This window comes from Muntiacus reevesi, chromosome 15, assembly GCF_963930625.1.
Source record: "Muntiacus reevesi chromosome 15, mMunRee1.1, whole genome shotgun sequence".
Lineage (NCBI taxonomy): Eukaryota > Metazoa > Chordata > Mammalia > Artiodactyla > Cervidae > Muntiacus > Muntiacus reevesi.
The window spans coordinates 5,722,249-5,740,874 of NC_089263.1; the positions used below are offsets into that span (position 1 = coordinate 5,722,249).

Consider the following 18,626-nt stretch of genomic DNA (forward strand, 5'->3'; position numbering starts at 1 on the left):
CTACCTTCAACCCACGCTGCCTGGCTTTCTGCTCGAAACCACCTGGAACAGGAAATGCCTCTGCAGCTTGCATCCATAGCTGAGAGGGGAGCTGGCAGAACTCCGAGTGGAAATAAAAGGAGCTGACTCAACGCCAGGATGAGAAGTAGGTTGAATGTGGGTCAAGTCTTCCAGTGGAATCCAGGAGGCAGAGAGACAGAAAGGAGCCCGGCTTCTTCACAGTGCTGGGCGAGAAGCGGGCATGCGGACAAGGTCTGACCTCCTCTGACTGCCTCCAGGCAGTCCAGAGAGGAGCCCAACCATCCCAGCAGGAATGCCCCCTCCCCAGGCCCTGGAAAGGCTCAGGATCTCCCGTGGTGCCCGGAAGTCCAGGGACATCGTGTCAATGTCTGCAGAGACAGGAGGGCTGGAAGGAAATAGATGGTCCCCACGTGACCTCACACTTCGGGCCGTTTTGAAGAGGTTTGGCTCTGCCGTGGTAGCAGAGGAAAGCATGTACTCATCTTCATCCTGCAAAAGTCTCTTCAGCTATTGAAAGGCTTCTAGTAGCTCCTGAGCAAAACACACAAAAGCAAGTACTGCTGCACTTGGGGCAGGGTTTAAACATCCAGCTTCTGACTGAGGCAGGACCAGCAAGTGAAAATCTCCTCTCCAGCAAATCCAAACTTCTGACATTACGGATAGGATCACGTTGCTCTGGAATCCCCTTTGTTCCTAACTCCATTATTTCTTGACAGAGCAGGGCATTTGTGGGAGGCCTGGCGTGCTGCAGTCCATGGGGTCACAAAGAGTCGGATACCACTGAGCGACTGAGCAACAACATAACAGCCCCTGTTGAGTTTCTCAGCCTAAAAATTCTAATTTCAAATGCAAATTCATCTCAAAATACTTACAGATGAAGGGGACTTGCAAATGCCATTGATGCCAAGGATTGAGAGGAACAGGAATTTCCGGAGCCCAAAACTTATTTAATTTTGGAGGGCTTCTTTAAGGAACAGAATGCATTTTGTATACAGCCTTGGAAAGGGCCCCATTAGGGGCCCTGGAGCTTCAACTCCCCTGGCTCATGCAAACCCTGCTCTGGGAAGCTCGCTCTGGGGGGCTTCTGCAGACGGGCCAGGAGCAACCCACATGCCTGCCCTCTCTGGGGCTGACGTGACTCCCCACGTGGAGTCTCATTGAACTCCACACAGAACCTGTCCACTGTCAGTGATATTCAGATCTTGACATTCCAGCAGACTTGCTGAGGCTGCAGTCTTACTCTTCTGAAAGGATGTCAGGTGCTAACACCCAGTTTTAGCAGGAAGTTCAGAATTCCGGTATGGACCATAGCAGCCTGCATATTTTGGATCCTGCTGCCTAAATGACTCACCCCAGAGTCAGTGGGCTTGCAGCAATCCCCATGATTCTTGGAATTGCTGGCCTCCTCCTTGTAATTCTGCCTCTGAGTTTTCCTCCCATGCAAAATGCATGAAGGCTTGTCATCACCAGCCCACTGTCCCAAGAAAGGGTTGCCGTGTTCAGATGAGGGGGTCAAGTGGCAGTGGTAAAATTGGCTGCATTTCTGGAAGCTTCCGGCTGCCGTGCAGACAGCCACAGCAGAGCTTGGACATGCAAAATTTCTTCTTTCTGGGGCCATGAGAGCCACCCCATACACACACCCCCTGAAGCTGTGACAGTGAGATTTTGCCGATTCAGCAGGCCAGGACCTCCAAAGCCCAGACAGGCGCCTTCAGAAGTTGTGAGAGTGCCCAGAAGCAGGGTGTGGATGGGAAGGCTAATGGTTTGCGTCTCTTCCCAGCTCTGCATTCACAGAGCTCACATGGCTAACTGAAATCTGCCATGGGGGCACCTTTACAGCTTGAGTAGTGACAAGCAGTGGAAGTCTAGACTGCTTTCCCCAGAGAACCTGTCCCCAGCACTGTGCCGTCAGGCGTGTTCCTCCCCTTCCTGCTCCTGGCCCTTTTGGAATCCCGGGAGAGCCACTGCCTGCCTCTCTGCTTGCCCTCTGCCTTCCCTGGCCGCTTTCACCCCCTATGACCTCCCCCTCCCAGCCTGTGGACCGCCTATAGAAACGTCTTCTCCCCTCACCCCTACCGTCCCGCAGGATCCTGCCCTCGTGGTGAGAGGGTTGTGCGTGCACAGCACCCACAGGCTCTGTCTGTTCCTCGTGGGACCCATGGTGGGCGCCTCTGTCCACAGAAATGGGGCTTCCCCAGGCAGTTCCCACACCTCTGTGCAGCGTTTCTGTGGATGGGTTATAATTGGCTCCAGCTGTGCCCTCCTCCACTTTTTCCAGTTCTTCCCACTCTTGACCTCCCCGATGCTTGCCTTTTGGCACGAGGGTGGCATGGTTTTCAGTTCATAATCCAGTAAGTCCTGTTAAAGCACCTTGGAAACAAGGCCAAGTAAGACAGAGCCACCACACCCTGAACAAGTGCCGGATAGGGCAGGGTCCTGGAGAGAGTTTAAGGCCTGGATGGAGTGTGCCTTCCTGAGTCTCAGAGGGTACTAAGCTGACATCAGTAAGGATCCTAGCATGACTTCTAGAAATCGACACTAGTCACTTTCTTTCTCAACCTGCCCTGCTTCTATCATGGTTAATGTTTTTAAAAAACCAACCTCATGCATGAGACAAGTGCTCAGGGCTGGTGCACTGGGAAGACCCAGAGGGATCGGATGGGGAGGGAGGCAGGAGGGGGGATCAGGATGGGAAACACATGTAAATCCATGGCTGATTCATGTCAATGTATGGCAAAACCCACTACAATATTGTAAAGTAATTAACCTCCAACTAATAAAAATAAATGAAAAAATTTTAAAAATTTTAAAAAAATAAATAAAAAACCAACTTCCAAATGTGACATGTGAAAGCTAAACCCAGTTCTCAGTTTGAGTACTGACTTCAGGTACTGCTGGATACAGGGGCTTAAAACTATGGGAAATGATGTCTGTATCCTGGCACTGCTGTCCTGCCTCAGTGGACTGTAATCTGAGGGCCTCTTGCCACGTACTGGCAGACTCAGACTTAGATCGAGTCTCTGGGCAACTTTGGGAAAGAGAGCTGCTGCTTCCTAAGGTGAATGAAAGTGTTAGAATCGACTCTTCCTGTCCAGAGTTGGATGGTAGACCCGCTTCTGGAGGTGAGGAGTTTAGGATTAGCCCCTCATGACTGGGGAAGAACACATCCCCAGAAGCTCCTCCAGGGGGTGTTACTTGCAAAAGGAGGGAAAGAGATGAGGGAGCAACACATGAGATGTCCATAGAAGCCCTAAAGTGGAGCCCGGCCAGCCCGGCCGGGGGCATTGAGTGCAGGAGCCGACTGGGGCGTGAGCGCGGGCTGAGACGGGAGGGGCGGGCCGCCCCCATGTGCCTGGTCTCTGCGAGGGAAAGGGGCTCTGGGGTGGCCCCAGAGTGACGGTGGTCAGCACCCAGCTTCACAGAAACTCACTCTGCTCATCTCTGATTCTCAACCCGCCGCTCAAGCGTCCCCAGCCCAGTGACAATGACAGTAAGCCTCCCCTCTCTTCCACTTCTGTGGCCTCTCTCTGCCACCTCCTCTTGCTGCTCCGCATGGGCAGGGTGCCTCCCTCTCCACCCCCCGACTTTGCACAGAAACTGAGCTTATCAGGGAGCCAGGGAGCAAATTCCAGCTGCCAGGCGCTCCGGCCGCCTCTGCTCCCTGCCTTTCCTGCCGTCTCAGCTCTGGGCTCCCCCTCCAGAAGGCCTTCCCCGGCCAGCCCGGTCTCTGCCCACACGCACACTTGAGCCCTGCACTGGCCTCTGTCTCAGAGCTTCCACAGCGGCTCATGTTCATCTGTCATCTAGCCCACCTCGCTTTCAGACCCTGAGCTCCTCAGGGCAGGAGCTGTGTCTTCAGCACCAGCTACAAGGCCCTCAGAAAGAGGTAAGAAAACAATTGTCCAAACCTGCAGATGAATTGAAAGAGCAGTGAACACCCATGCACCCTTGGGCTGGAAGTACTTGTAGCTTGGTAGTTCACTGAAAGCTGTGGAAAACCACAAAGTTGGTTGTTTTTATGAGGATATGTAGAACGTGAGGCATCACAGCGATCTGAGGTTGGAATGTGTTCTCTGGGAGAATATGACATTTGCACATTTCAGCATCTGTCATAAAACTCTAGGCTTGTGGTGTAACCTAACGAATGTGGGACCTTGGTCTGTTTAGGTTCAGATCTCCACGTGACAATAGCTGTGTGAGTTCAGGCAGGTTACTGAACCTCCCTGTGCCCCCATTTCCTCATCTGTGAGAAAAAAGACAGTAATCCTTTACCTTAGACTGCTGTTGGGAAGGTCAAATGGGTAAAAGCATATGGAGAATGTGCCCTTTATATGGGGACTTGCAAGTGGTGGCTAAGAAGAGAAAAAGGAGCAGAAATTGAGTATCCCAACAGACTCGCTTCCTTCCAGTAGCCAGGAAATCCCAAGAGTGGGTAGAATTCTTTGAAGGGAAACATTGGGTTCTAAGTGGCGGAGCTTTCTCTTTTCAAAGCTGTTCCTGGAGTCCTGTAATCCACAGCCACGCTCACTGAGTGTGACCCCTCCTGGAAGCTGTCCTACTAGGAGGCGGCCCTACCCCGACCCCTTGATTTCTCTTGGCGGTTCCTGTAGAGGCGGAGTGCTGAGCCTGCAACTCCCCCTCAGGGCAGGGGAGCCCGCCGGGACCACCGTGTCCTGCAGACCAGGAAGCAGAGGGCAGCACCCCCAGCTGCTTGTGGCCTGACCAGGGTCGGGCCCATCAGGTCCTAACCCAGTCCAGGGCTCGTGGGCTCAGGCTTAACTGAAATGACTTGTGGGTTTCAACTCTCATTATCCAAAGCTGGTGGGCATTTTGTTTCTGACCTCATAAGCAAAGAGTGGGGAACCTGATTTCGCTGATTGTGGACTGCGCAGGGTTCAGGGGTGCTGGCAAAGAATGTGGCATTGGACTTGGGGTGCATGGAGAGTTTTGTGTTTTGAGTAACATAAAGACTTGGTATTGACTCTTTTTATTTACCACCTTCTCTTGTCAGAGTAGGTTCTATAATCGTTGTTTACTTTCCTGAATAACAAAGCAAAACAAACCAAAAAAGCCCAGAATTTCACTGTAGAATGCTCTCTCATGAGAACCACATGACTCTAAAGCCTAAGTGAGGAAAAAACAAAGAAATTACGGGTGAGCAGTCAGATGATAATAAATACATGGCTTGTATGGAAAACCAAATCTTTGCTATGGCCAGCCAGCAGAATGTCAGTTCCAACACACTTCGAGAGAGCAAAGTGTGAACCTGGCAAAAGCCATGAAGCTGAGGGTGGGCGCAGCCCTGGCACTCACGTGGTATCAGCTTACTTACTGCCACGTTTGTCTGTAAGCAACTCAGGGTGAGAGACTCCCGTCTTTAGTACAAGGACACTTGCTTCTTGAAGGAGCATCTACTTCACTCATCTGGGGCTATCAGATCCCTAAGGGACACTACAGTTAGGCTGCCCTCTAAAAAGCCTCGGGTAGGTAAGAGTGAAATGAATGAATTTTACTAAAGCTGCAAAACCTGTTTTGGAGACTTGGACATGTGGAAATAGAATCCATTCATCCGGCAGAAAATCCCCTACTCTGTAAGTCTAGAGAAATGCGATAGGGCTGCGTGTGGCTGTCTGCATCCTCTGGCACTCCTCCCGACATCCCCTCTGTGTGAGCCGATTCTGAGACACCAGCCCACGCTCTGAGGCGCAGGAGTCGAGGCAGCTCTCACTCAGGGACCTGGGGTCAGGAGCTGCTCTCTGCCCGTGAGCCAGCCTTCTGTTCTCAGAGAAAGCTACCTTTCCCTCACGGCAGGCCTCCCTCTTTTGCCCTGTGGAGGCAGAGCATGAGACCTCCGACCCACCCCTCAAGACATGCTGACTCCCTTTAAAGACAGGCTGACTCCCCCAATTCTGTGGTGTTCCATTTTCTTTCTAGCTCTCAAGGACTCCAGTAAGAGATCCATCAACAGTGACTGGAAGATAGAGCTCCCCGGAGAGTTCCAGATTGCAGGCACAACCGTCCGCTACGTTCGAAGGGGCCTGTGGGAGAAAATTTCTGCCAAGGGACCGACCAAAATGCCGCTGCATCTGATGGTATTTGCTGTGTGTTTGTATTTGTCCTGAGTCAGCTGGGTCCGAGAGGTCTACCAGTTGACTTCTTCCCTGGGGCCCTGTGGGAGGAGGTATGCCTAGCTCTTGGTGGTTTACCTGGCCACCTGCTGCTCAAGTCTCTCTCTTGGTCTTTTCCTTGTGTAATCCTTTTCGCTACATGCTTCAAAATGCTGCCCTCTCAAAATGTTGCCTTGGCTTTTTACTGGCAGAACTCCCATCTTTTTCAAAAGGAACCACCTCCAGGATGGAAATGCTTAGTCATGTGGCCGCCGGGGAGACCTGGCATCATTAAGCAGACAGTCCCACTCAAAGTCTGTTTTAGTATCAGGTGGCTTAGATTTGCCCCACGGTTTGTATAATTACATCATAAACTGCCTTTTGAAAACAAACTGTTGACTCTGTTTCTAAACCGACACCACTCAGGTTTTCCAGGCTCAGCTTGCAACAAGCCTTCAGGAATTGAGACAGAAACAAATTCTACTGGACTATTTACTCCCCAGATGGTCTCAGGAAATCTGTGGAGTTGGGCCAGATCGGGGCACTCTGGTCTTACGTGTTGTCTCAGGAAGGACCCCATGCAAATCACTGAAATGTTTAGTTATACTGCCTTTCAAGACTATGAAAGATCTCCAGGGAAAAGAATGCCACTATTGCCTTCTCAGGGTTCAGGAGTTCTTGTGGCTAACTTTTGATAGCTCATAATTATTGATTCCATGTCTCCTTCCAAAGAATGGGAATTGTGACAGCTTGTGTGTGTGTAATCAAAGCACGGTTTGTCCTCCATGCCGCCCGAAGTCTCTACTTGAAAGTTCTTATCATCCCCATTAATTTGTGGTTTCTGGCAGCTGGCATCTGTTTAAGATTAGGTGATACCCGAGAGATTCCCAGGCCACCTCTCAGTAAGAATCTCCTGAGGAGACCAGCTCTGCAAGTGAGCAGAGATGTCTCCCACAATGGCCCTAAGCCTGTTACAATTTCCAATAAGAGCAAAGGAAGCTAGTTCCCATGGCTGACATAGTGCAAAAATTCACACACTAAAGCTACTGCAGATATACACTTAAAAGTTGATTTTGGGGACCTAAGAGCCTGTGCACACTTAATGCGCTCAGTTGTGTCTGACTCTTGCGACTCCGTGGACTGTAGCCCGCCAGGCTCCTCTGTCCATGGGATTTTCCAGGCAAGAATGCTGGAGTGGGTTGCCATTTCCTCTTCCAGAGGATCTTCATGATCCAGGGGTTGAATCCACATCTGCCATGTTGCCTGCATGGCAGGCAGATTCTTTACCCGCTGAGCCACTGGGAAAGCCTGTACCCAAGCCATTTCTCTATGATTAGATTGTTTCCTAAACTAAGTCACTGGAACATGTCCTCCTGTCCTGAGTTAAAAGCAGTCATTCAGAGGGACTAAAAGAGGAAGTGAAAGACAAGATAAAACCCAAGATAGCAGTATCACCTGTGAGCACATGAAGTTGCTTTTCTAGCAAACACCAAGATGGGTCTATTTCCCTTCTTTCCCCAAAGCTTGCATAAACTGTGAGTGAATTGTCAGCCCATTAAAGCAAATGCACAGCCTGGATTCATTCAGATCATGATAAACAAAACTCAGGGAATGCAACAACTGCCACAGCTGAAGTTCCTGCCTTCTTGAACATTAATCACTTTTCTCTCTTGATATATGATTGCTAGTTACTTCCAGTTTTTAAACCTAGAAATGAGAGGAGCCTGTCTTCCTCTGAAGGGAAATCCAATGTCCCCTAACTGAGGTGTGCTCATTGCTTGCGAGGTCAGGAGCACCCATTGAGCCACGGGGACCCGCATTTGAAACCAATTATGTACATGCACACACAAATTATACGTGGCTACAAAATTGCATGAAATTGGTTTCATATGGATTCTCAATTCACCAGTCTTATTCCCATACTGAGATAATAAAGATCTCTTTTAAAGAGTTTTTTTTTTAAACTGGAGGCATTTTTCCAAATGTATTACTGCAAGTCTATTTCTTGGAGAAGTGGATGTTTATTCAGTTTGGGCTGCTCTTAGCACCCCACCCCCACCCTGCAACTCCAGCCTTAGGAGGGCTGGGAGATGCTTGGGTGGGAGAGCGACTCCTGTTGTCTGGCACACTGTCCACCTGGCCTCCCTCAGGTCAGATGGAGCACCTTCTGCCTCCAACTCCCACTGACCAGCTCTCCCAGAACCCCAGCCTGGAAGCAAAGTTGCTGGCTGCATAGACCCAGGAGTGCCACCCAGTTCCAAGCCTGTGCTGAAGATGTACCACCAACAGCCAGGCCATTTGAACCTCCCACAAAAGAGCTTGTTTTGCACCACTAAGTACACAGAGAGAAAGAAAGCCAATAGAGCACCCCTGTGCTTACAAGGCTTGTCAAATGCATTACCAAACTAAGAGAAGGCCTCTCCACCTGCCCACTTGCTAGGATTTCAGACCCCAGGGTCCCCAAGCTGCAGGATCGTGGCTCCCGCACGCCTCACCCCCAGCTTTAAGCCCTGTGCCAGGCCTGTGCCACCCTGTGGGCCTTATCATGATCCTACCTCCCATGGTACAGGAAGGCTCCTGCATCCTTGACAGGCATCCACGAGGTTCCCTTGTAGGGGCTGTGTTTAACCTGGAGCCTACCTTACCCATGGCAGTGACTGGTGCTCGGAGAGTGAAGAGTGGCGTTTATTTTCAGAGGAGTCACCCTACTTGTTCAGATGCCTGTTTAGAAAAAGCATTGCCTTTGTGTCTTTCTCACCCACAAGGGCAGTTTCCTGGGTGATTACACGGAGCATGTAAAGTGCAGTTAGAGCACTCAGACTGGCTTATCCCCAGATCCCTCATCTAAGCCAGTCCTCTCTCCAGGGGAAAAGAGTACCAATGATTTACATATGCTCCAGCCCCCAAGTTGAGCATCTGTGGAAACCAAAACTGAAATAAAGGAGTGCCCCTGGAATGAACCTGTTTTGAAACCCCCCAAAAGAATGGGCTACCCCTGGTGGGAAGACAGCCACAACACGGCTTGGCTTGCAAGCTCAGCAATCCTTGGGCTCTTGCTCTGTCTCACAGTGGCCTTTTATTTTTGCTGCTGATGCAGGTGTTGTTATTTCATGACCAAAATTATGGAATTCATTATGAATACACCATTCCTGTAAACTACACCACTGAAAACCAAAGCGAACCAGAAAAACCCCAGGACTCCTTGTTCATCTGGACCCACAGCGGCTGGGAAGGGTGCAGTGTGCAGTGCGGTGGAGGTGAGCAGCAGGGTTGGGGCTCACTGGGTGTGGGGTGTTACCAAACAGGGGAGAAGTGAATTCAGGGCACTCCGTGGCGCGTGCACATTGACTGGGAAAGGCTGGCCATGTAAGTGACTTGTATTTCTGTGGAATGTACCTGCATCCTGCTGCAAATTTCTGTGGGCAGGGTCTTCTTCCAAACTCCTCCAGGCTGAAGTTGCATCCACCTGGCTGCTTTGCCTACAGCCTTTGATGCTGATCAGGGTGGAGGTTTGGCTAATGTGCAGCTATGTCACAAGTGTGACAGGTGACCCTGGGAGTGCACAGAACAGACTTTCACCAGGTGCACTTGGTAAAAGGGCACCAGAAGATGTCTCTGACCTTCAAATACCCTTTCCTTTTTGCCACAGTCACCACTGGAAATACATGGAAACCCATGGAATCAGCAGTAATATAATGGAAAGAAAAGCCCTCCAACTCCAGTGAGACACTCTGGGCCTGAGTTCTGGCTTCATGATTTGCCTCCGTTTATTAGCAGATGATGTATTCTCTGTATCTAAATTTCCTCACCTCCAAAAAAGGATGATGAGCCCTCATTGCCCACTGCAGGAGGAAACTCAAATACTATAAATATCAATATGAACAAAGAACATCATAGTCATAGTGTTGTTTAGGAGGAGTGAAGGGAAGCATTCTGAACTCTTAGCCAACAGCACCCTGACGAGACACAGAGCAGGGTCATGGGATGGATGCAAGTTGGGTAAATGTTGATGGACAGAGTTAGGACAGAAGGTTGACCTGGACCCTGGAATGCCAATCCAGAGGGTGGGCTGGCAGGTGAGATGTGGGCATGGCACTGGTCCTGCAGGGCTGGTGGCATCAAACTTCCTCCAAGCCAACTTGCTGCAAACTCAGCATGGCCCCAAGACAAGAGTTAGCAGGCTTCACTGGTTGGGGGTAAGGGGTGCTGTTCTGCTGTTCTCACTATCACAACCTTTTATGGCACCAATGACTCCCAGCTCCCTGACCTGCAGCCCAATCCAAAATCTGGCTTGAGGCATCTCTACGCTTTCTATGCTCACTCAAGTTCAGTGCCCTACCATGACAAATCCCCCAGAAGACAAGCTGAGTAGTGTAGGATCCACATAGTTGTGCTTGACTTTCTGTTAATCTTTTATTATAATATAGCTAACATAAAGTATTAACCCCTACCAGGTTCTGTTCTAAGCACTTTATATATCAATTCATTTTAACCATCTCTAAAGCAATACATGAACCGTGAACTTCCAGATGGTCAAGCTGGTTTTAGAAAAGGAAGAGGAACCGGAGATCAGATTGCCAACGTCCACTGGATCATCGAAAAAGCAAGAGAGTTCCAGAAAAACATCTATTTCTGCTTTATTGACTATGCCAAAGTCTTTGACTGTGTGGATCACAATAAACTATGGAAAATTCTGAAAGAGATGGGAATACCAGGCCACCTGACCTGCCTCTTGAGAAACCTGTATGCAGGTCAGGAAGCAACAATTAGAACTGGACATGGAACAACAGACTGGTTCCAAATAGGAAAAGGAGTATGTCAAAGCTGTAGGATTGTCACCCTGCTTACTTAACTTATATGCAGAGTACATCATGAGAAATGCTGGACTGGAAGAAGCACAAGCTGGAATCAAGATTGCCAGGAGAAATATCAATAACCTCAGATATGCAGGTGACACCACCCTTATGGCAGAAAGTGAAGAGGAACTAAAAAGCCTCTTGATGAAAGTGAAGGAGGAGAGTAAAAAAGTTGGCTTAAAATGCAACATTCAGAAAACTAAGATCATGGCATCTGGTCCCATCACTTCATGGCAAATAGATGGGGAAACAGTGGAAACAGTGTCAGACTTTATTTTTTGGAGCTCCAAAATCAATGCAGATGGTGATTGCAGTCATGAAATTAAAAGATGCTTACTCCTTGGAAGGAAAGTTATGATCAACCTAGATAGCATATTTAAAAGCAGAGACATTGCTTTGCCAACAAAGGTCCATCTAGTCAAGGCTATGGTTTTTCCAGTGGTCATGTATGGATGTGAGAGTTGGACTGTGAAGAAAGCTGAGCGCTGAAGAATTGATGCTTTTGAACTGTGGTGTTGGAGAAGACTCTTGAGAGTCCCTTGGACTGCAAGGAGATCCAACCAGTCCATCCTAAAGGAGATCAGTCCTGGGTGTTCTTTGGAAGGACCGATGCTGAAGCTGAAACTCCAATACTTTGGCCACCTGATGGGAAGAGCTGACTCATTGGAAAAAACCCTGGGAGGGTCTGGGAGGGATTGGGGGCAGAAGGAGAAGGGGATGACAGAGGATGTGATGGCTGGATGGCATCACCGACTTGATGGACATGAGTTTGAGTAAACTCTGGGAGTTGGTGATGGACTGGCATGCTGTGATTCATGGGGTCGCAAAGAGTTGGACATGAACTGAACTGAACTGAAAGCATCCTAAGGCACATGGAAGTTAAGTGAGCCAGCCCAGTGGAGTAAGCCAAGGCACAGAAACATGATGGATAGGTATCAATCCTGTGCTCGCTCTGCTGGCTAATAAGCCAAGTTTGAACCCAGATAGCCTGGCTCCAGAGTCTGCCCTTCTAGTTCCCAATCATTCATCCCCACTCCTAACAAAGTCATGGCCAAGCAATGTGCAGGGTGCATCGGAAACACCCAAAAGAATGAATGTGTAGTCAGCTGGGGTTAGTGAAGCTTCCCAAGAGCAGGTGATGCTCGGGCATGAACAGCAGTTGATAGGGAGAAAAAATTTCAGGTTGGTTTATGTCCTTCAGACAAGCCTTCCTGTTTCTCACTTCTCTCCAGAAAGCAGGAATTCTGTAATAAGTAACTGTCATCTCTGGTGAGGGCTGTTGTACAGTTGTTTAATCAAGCCCAGATATTCATAGGCTTCAAATGAACAGATATAGAGATTGGTAATCTTTGTTAGAAATTAGAGACCCAAATCAAAACTTTGGCCCCAGTGAACCCCAGGGTGTCCAAGAACACAGCTGATCTGAAGTGTCGCTTCTCTGATCCTGTTCTCGGGTCTTTCTCCTGCCCCTGCTACCCCTGCCCTGTCTCACACACCCTCATCCCTAAGATTACGACCCTCCCTGTCTGACAACCAACAGGCATGATAAGAGTCAGTTTAAGAGACAAACTGATCACAAGATGCACCTGAACATTCCTCCACAAGGTGAATAAATGGCCTTTCCAGGTATGTGTTCTGTGGCCTCTCAATTCTGTGTACTTTGGTTTCCAGGGGAACGCAGAAGCATCGTGTCCTGCACACGGATTGTTAACAAGACCACAACTCTAGTGAACGACAGTGACTGCCCTCAAGCCAGCCGCCCGGAGCCCCAGGTTCGAAGGTGCAACTTGCACCCATGCCAGTCACGGTAAGGAGCTGTATTCTCAAGCTTGGATCCTTCAGGGTCAGAGCAGCATCACCCATGAGTGGGGTATGGTGATGCACAATTAATACCAGTCTTACTCTGTGTTCCGTTGTTGTTGCTGAGTGATTTTTGATTGTTTAAAATACTCAATTTCTGGCTACTAAGCCATAACTTTGATAGCAGTATATAGTCCTCACTGAAAGGCATCTCATAGGGGACCATTAAGAACATCTCATGAAAAAAGAAGTAGCCATCTCCACACACTTTCACCTGGCACATGTCACCTCCTCCAAGTTACTCTATTTTGGAGGAAAAGGAGCTCAGAGTGTGAGCACCTGTGAGTAGGTGTTAGTGATTCTGATTGGTTAGTGTTAGTGATTGGTGTGATTTAGTGGCTGACATTGACATCAGTAAGTTATTTATTGTTTGGGATCCATCAGAACTTCTGCTTCCAACCCCAGCTTTCATGGCCGTGTACTCTGAAGTATGTTCTCTTGGGTTGTCAACTGAGATGAATTGTGTGGAATGTGTTCATCGGTAAACCCTCCTTATTTCCATCTTAGTGGGACTTTGCATCTGATTCTGTTGTATTATGTAATATTACGCCTGGCCTCCTGTTCTGCCCAGCGCTGAGGTATGTGGCTTTTGTTTCGAGGTTCTGTGCATCAGCTTAAGGCATGTATAGCTTTTGTAAAGAGGCTGGACTTTTTTTTTTTTATTAATTTATTTTTTATTAAAGGATAATTGCTTTAAGGCATATACCCTGAGGAAACCAAAATTGAAAGAGGCTGAACCTTTAACCTGGCAGTTTTGGGGGTTTCTTAAACTCAATTTGTACCGCTCACCTGGTAAAAAGTATCACAAGACATTTGGTTTTGTTTATGACCCTCTTTTCTTTGTCAAACTGATAAAATGTGTGTGAATGAGAGAGGGAAGCCAGAAGGGAAAGCATGGTGAGATGTGATTTTATGTGATCCTTGGAAAATTAAGAATGATATTTTCTACCCTAATGGTGAAGGCCATGAGAAACAGCTCACTTCTAGAAGTCTTGAACATTTGGGTGTGAACAGCCATCCTGCAAACCTATCAGTTGACTGATCGATTTATCAGTCAATCAGTCACACACATGTGGGGCTAAAGAAAGAAGAACTTGCCACTGTAAAGACTTAGGTATCAGAGAGGCCACAGCTTCTTTTCCTGAAAGTAGAGACAGCTGACTCTTGTGATATGATTAGAAAGGAGAGTAAGTGACTCTAGAAGAGACATCAGCATAGGTTCAAGGGCATAACTGAGCAAGAACAATCCTAGGGACTCACTCAAGAATCATATTCTACAGTCATTTATGTTTTCATACTATTTTAGTATCAAAATCTTTTAAAATTATGCACAGAAACGAAATATATGAAACATGAAATCAGAGTTGGTTTGATTGACTTGAGATGCATATATAATCGGGAAGAGTGGGTCAGTGCACTTAGCCTTCCCCTTGTCTCAGTTGGCCCAGAGTACCTCTGAAGTACCAAGGGGTAAAGTTTAAAAACTATCAGTCAAGGATTCTGTTTCCCATAATGATGGAAGAGCTCACATTGGACAAACCCTCATATTCTCCTAGAATGATATTCTAGAGCTATGCTGATCAGTGCTTCCCTGGTGGCTCAGCAGTAAAGAACCTGCCTGCAAGGAAAGTTTGATCCCTGGGTCAGGAAGATCCCCTGGAGGAGGAAATGGCCACCCACTCCAGTATTCTTACCAGGAAAATCCTATGGACAGAAGAGTTTGGTGAGCTACAGTCCATAGGGTCACAAAGAGTCAGATACTACTGAGCATGCATGCATGCATGCTGATTGATCGACATGGTAGCCACTAGCTAGTCCAAATCAAGATGTGTTATAAATATAAAATACATACCAGACTTCAAAGAATTAGTCTGGAAAGAGATTATGAAATATCTTATTAATTTTTAATATTTATTACATGTTGAAATAATTATATTTTGAATGTGTGTGTATGCAGTCGCTCAGTCATACCCAACTCTTTGCAACCCCGTGGACTGTAGCCCACCAGGCTTTTCTGTCCATGGGATTTTCCAGGCAAGAATACTAGAATGGGTTGCCATGCCCTCGGCTCCAGGGTATCTTCCCTACTCAAAGATCAAACCCATATCTCCTATGTCTCCTGCATTTGGGGAAGATTCTTTACTCACTGAACCATCAGTGAAGCCTGTTGCATTTTGAAGACATTGGATCAAAATGCAATATATTAAAGTCACATGTTTCTTTACTTCTTTAATGTAGATAATAGAAAATTAAAATTGCTTATGTGGTTCATGTTTTTGTGTGTGTGTGTATTGGACAGCACTACTGTAATAAACATAACATGTTCAAGATACAATTCAAAATTACTAGACTTACAAAGAAACAGAAAAATGTGATGCATGCTCATCAGAGAAGGCAATTAATAGAGATTAACTCCAAGATGACATATGTGTTGGGATTAGCAGACAAGAATTCCAAAGCAGCTTTTGTACTTTTTACATATGCATGTAACATTGGCTCCAGAATACCCACAGAGCTTAGGCCTGCAGTCTTGCTGTGTTTGAACACTATTCAAGTCGAACACACTTTAGATTAAAAGTAACCTCAGACCCTGTTGCTGGGAAAGATTGAAGGCAAACAGAGAAGGATAGAGTGGAGGATGAGATGGTTAGGTAGCATCACCGAGTCAGTTCAGTTCAGTCTCTCAGTCGTGTCCAGTCCATGTCCAGTTCTAACTGTTGCTTCCTGACCTGCATACAGGTTTCTCAAGAGGTGGGTCAGGTGGTCTGGTATTTCCATCTCTTTCAGAATTTTCCACGGTTTATTATGATCCACACAGTCAAAGGCTTTGGCATAGTCAATAAAGCAGAAGTAGATGTTTTTCTGGAACTCTCTTGCTTTTTTGATGATCCAGTGGATGTTGGCAATTTGATCTCTGGTTCCTCTGCCTTTTCTAAAACCAGCTTGAACACCAACTCATGGACATGAATTTGAACAAACTCCAAGAGCAAACCCCACTATGGAAGACAGAGGAGCCTGGTGTGTACAGTCCATGGGTTCACAAGGAGTTGGACACAATGACTGAACAACAGCAACTTCAGAAAGAAAGAAAAGAAAGTGAAGTCGCTTAGTTGTGTCTGACTCTTTGTGACCCCATGAACTGTTGCCTACCAGGCTCCTCCATCCATGGAGTTTTCCAGGCAAGAGTACTGGAGTAGGTTGCCATTTCCTTCTCTAATCTTGGTGTCTCTTTAGAACAGGGTCAGAAAACGTTTTCTGTGAAAGGCTCGAGAGTAAATATTTTTATTTTGTAGGCCATATTTGACTTCTGTTGTCTGTTTCTTGTTTTGTTTTATAACCCTTTTAAATGTAAGAACCATTGTTAGCTCCTGGGCTGTACAATCTGCAGGCCAGACTTGGCCCATGAATGATAGCTTGCCTTAAGTTATTGCCTACCCTTGTTTTGCCCACTGAGATGATGGGATCACAGCTTCAGCATGAGCCCAAGCTCTGAAGGCACCACCTCAGAGAATGTATTCTCTTATACAAGGGAGGACATCATGCTATACTGAGTTACTTTTCATTGCCCAGTTATTCAGTATGTGTGTTCAGTAGCTTCAGTCAGTGTCTGACTCTCTGCGATCCTATGGCCTTGCAGCCCACCAGACTCTTCTGTCCATGGGATTTTCCCAGGCAAGAACACTGGAGTGAGTTGCCATTTCTTTCTCAGGGGATCTTCCCAACCCAGGGATCAAACCCACATCTCCTGTGTTCCCTGCATTGGTTCTTTTACCACTGAGCCACCAGGGAAGCCAGTACTGTCTTTATAACCATCCAGCATGACCCTCAGCACACAGTATAGAGTCAGTGATTTCATTTATTCAATGTATGTTTATTGAATAAATTCACTTGACTTTGCTCTTGGTACCAATGTATATAGAGGTGAAAGACAGGCAAAGTCTTTACTCTCAGCCAAACAACAACAACAAACTTGATAAACATTAGGTTTCTCCTTCCTACCACTCTCCTTTCGGTCCACCCCCTTTCATTCCCTTTCCAACTCTGTGAAGTCATATGCATCAGACTGGAAAAATGAATGGAATTTCCAAAAACAGAGTAGGAAATAAAAGTGATAAAAGAGAAGACAGCACCTGGAATTTGCCTCAGAACCTAGAAAAGAAATTCCCAGAAGCCTATCCTAGTCTGCTTGTATTTGTTGGTTTGCTTATTTGCTTATTTTGAACCATCTGATGTCATACTTATTCTTAAAGTGGACACTTGAAAGTGAGGTATCATGACTCATCACAGAGTATTTATTCTTTGGCTAAAGAAATGTGTGATCTGATAGATTTTAAAACTCTTGCAAATGCTACTTTTATTTATTTATATACATACTCACACACATGCACAATATACATATATATGTGTATATGTATTATGTACAGATATTTTATATATATAAACACACAAACATTTAGACCGTAGAACTTGAATTATTGCATGGCATGATCTAGCTGTCATGGGTCTTTCTTAAAAGTCTAGAGTAATATGGATTTAGGCTAGTAAGTAAAGAGAAGTGAAGATCTTAGAAAATGAGTGCCAGACAGAGAGAGATATAATCGTAAATGAAAACTGAACTTAGGTCAGGGGGTAGGGTTTGGAGAAGTGTGCGGTCTGGAAAAAACAGGTGCTTCAGGGGGTTGGGAGTGAGCACAATTGGAAGTCAGAGCCTGTCGGTTGGAAGAAGAATCCAGAACCCAATGGTGTAAATGTTATTTTAAAAGCCAAATGTAGTGTGCTGTTGAATCTGGCAAGATGAAAGAGTCTTTCTGTATTATTGTTACTCTTTGACCTTTAAAACAACAGAGATGGTTGTCTTTTTCCCTTGTTTTTCTTTATTTCCCCTGATCCCCCTTTAATTTTCTTCTAGCTTTTTTTCCACCGAGTTCCCGACAGTTTCCTTTACCTTCCCAACTCACACCATTAACACCTCTTTATTCTAATCCTTCCCCTTGCTCTGTGGATGCTTCTCCCAAACCTGCCGTAACCATGTGGAGTCTGGAATCTGACATGCAGGGCAGACAGCCTCTCTCCAGTATCTTGCACAGCAGCACAAACACATCAGCAAACCTGGACCTGACATTGGCAGGAGAGGCAGAAATCACAGATCAGCTCAGCTGTTGTGACTGTGGCCAGCAGCCTTCACCTTGCCGACCACAGTCTGCAGGGAAGAGGCCCCACCGTCATCTGGCATTCAGCAAGCAGCCCAGGCGGCCCTGTGTGCCAACTCCTTAAGACCGAGTTCCAGGTAGTCCTGGAGCAAGGAGGGGGGCTATGACAGGGATGTGCTCAGTCTGGAACACATAGCTCATGTGTGACTGGATTTAATATTTTTGCAGTCTTTTAGAGCTTATTGGCTACTTGAAAAGGCCATTCTGAGCTATTGGATATTTCCCTATAGTATTTATGATTTGAATTTCTTCCCAGGCAGTACATACTGTACTGTACATTGAATTAGGGTGATTCAAGAAAGAATATTCAATATCTTACTGGCAACAGAATTGAACTGAATAGTCGTCTGCAAGGAAATGTATTTGGATTTTAAATTTGTCCTCTTTGCTCAATTATTTTATCCAGTTTGCCTCATTTTAGGTTAAAACTGAATGTAATTCCTCATGTTTTTATGAAAGCGTGGTCTGTGTGTGTATGTGATCCTGATTTAAGAATGAAGCCTGTAACATGTGGCCCTAAGGTGCTGCCAATATCTGAAAAGATACCGTTGTTTAATCCATTTCTAGCTAGT

The 18,626-nt window shown here is 46.7% G+C and overlaps 1 protein-coding gene across 2 annotated transcripts in view; it reads left to right on the plus strand.

The window, feature by feature from the left end:
• The window catches only part of ADAMTS17 (ADAM metallopeptidase with thrombospondin type 1 motif 17), a 388,819-nt gene that overhangs the window by 307,287 nt on the left and 62,906 nt on the right, over positions 1 to 18,626 (plus strand). For both annotated transcript variants that reach the window (XM_065906211.1, XM_065906212.1), the window contains 3 exons: positions 5,956 to 6,113; positions 9,226 to 9,385; positions 12,656 to 12,791. In XM_065906211.1, the coding sequence (XP_065762283.1) occupies positions 5,956 to 6,113; positions 9,226 to 9,385; positions 12,656 to 12,791 (454 nt within the window). The remainder of the gene's footprint in view (positions 1 to 5,955; positions 6,114 to 9,225; positions 9,386 to 12,655; positions 12,792 to 18,626) is intronic.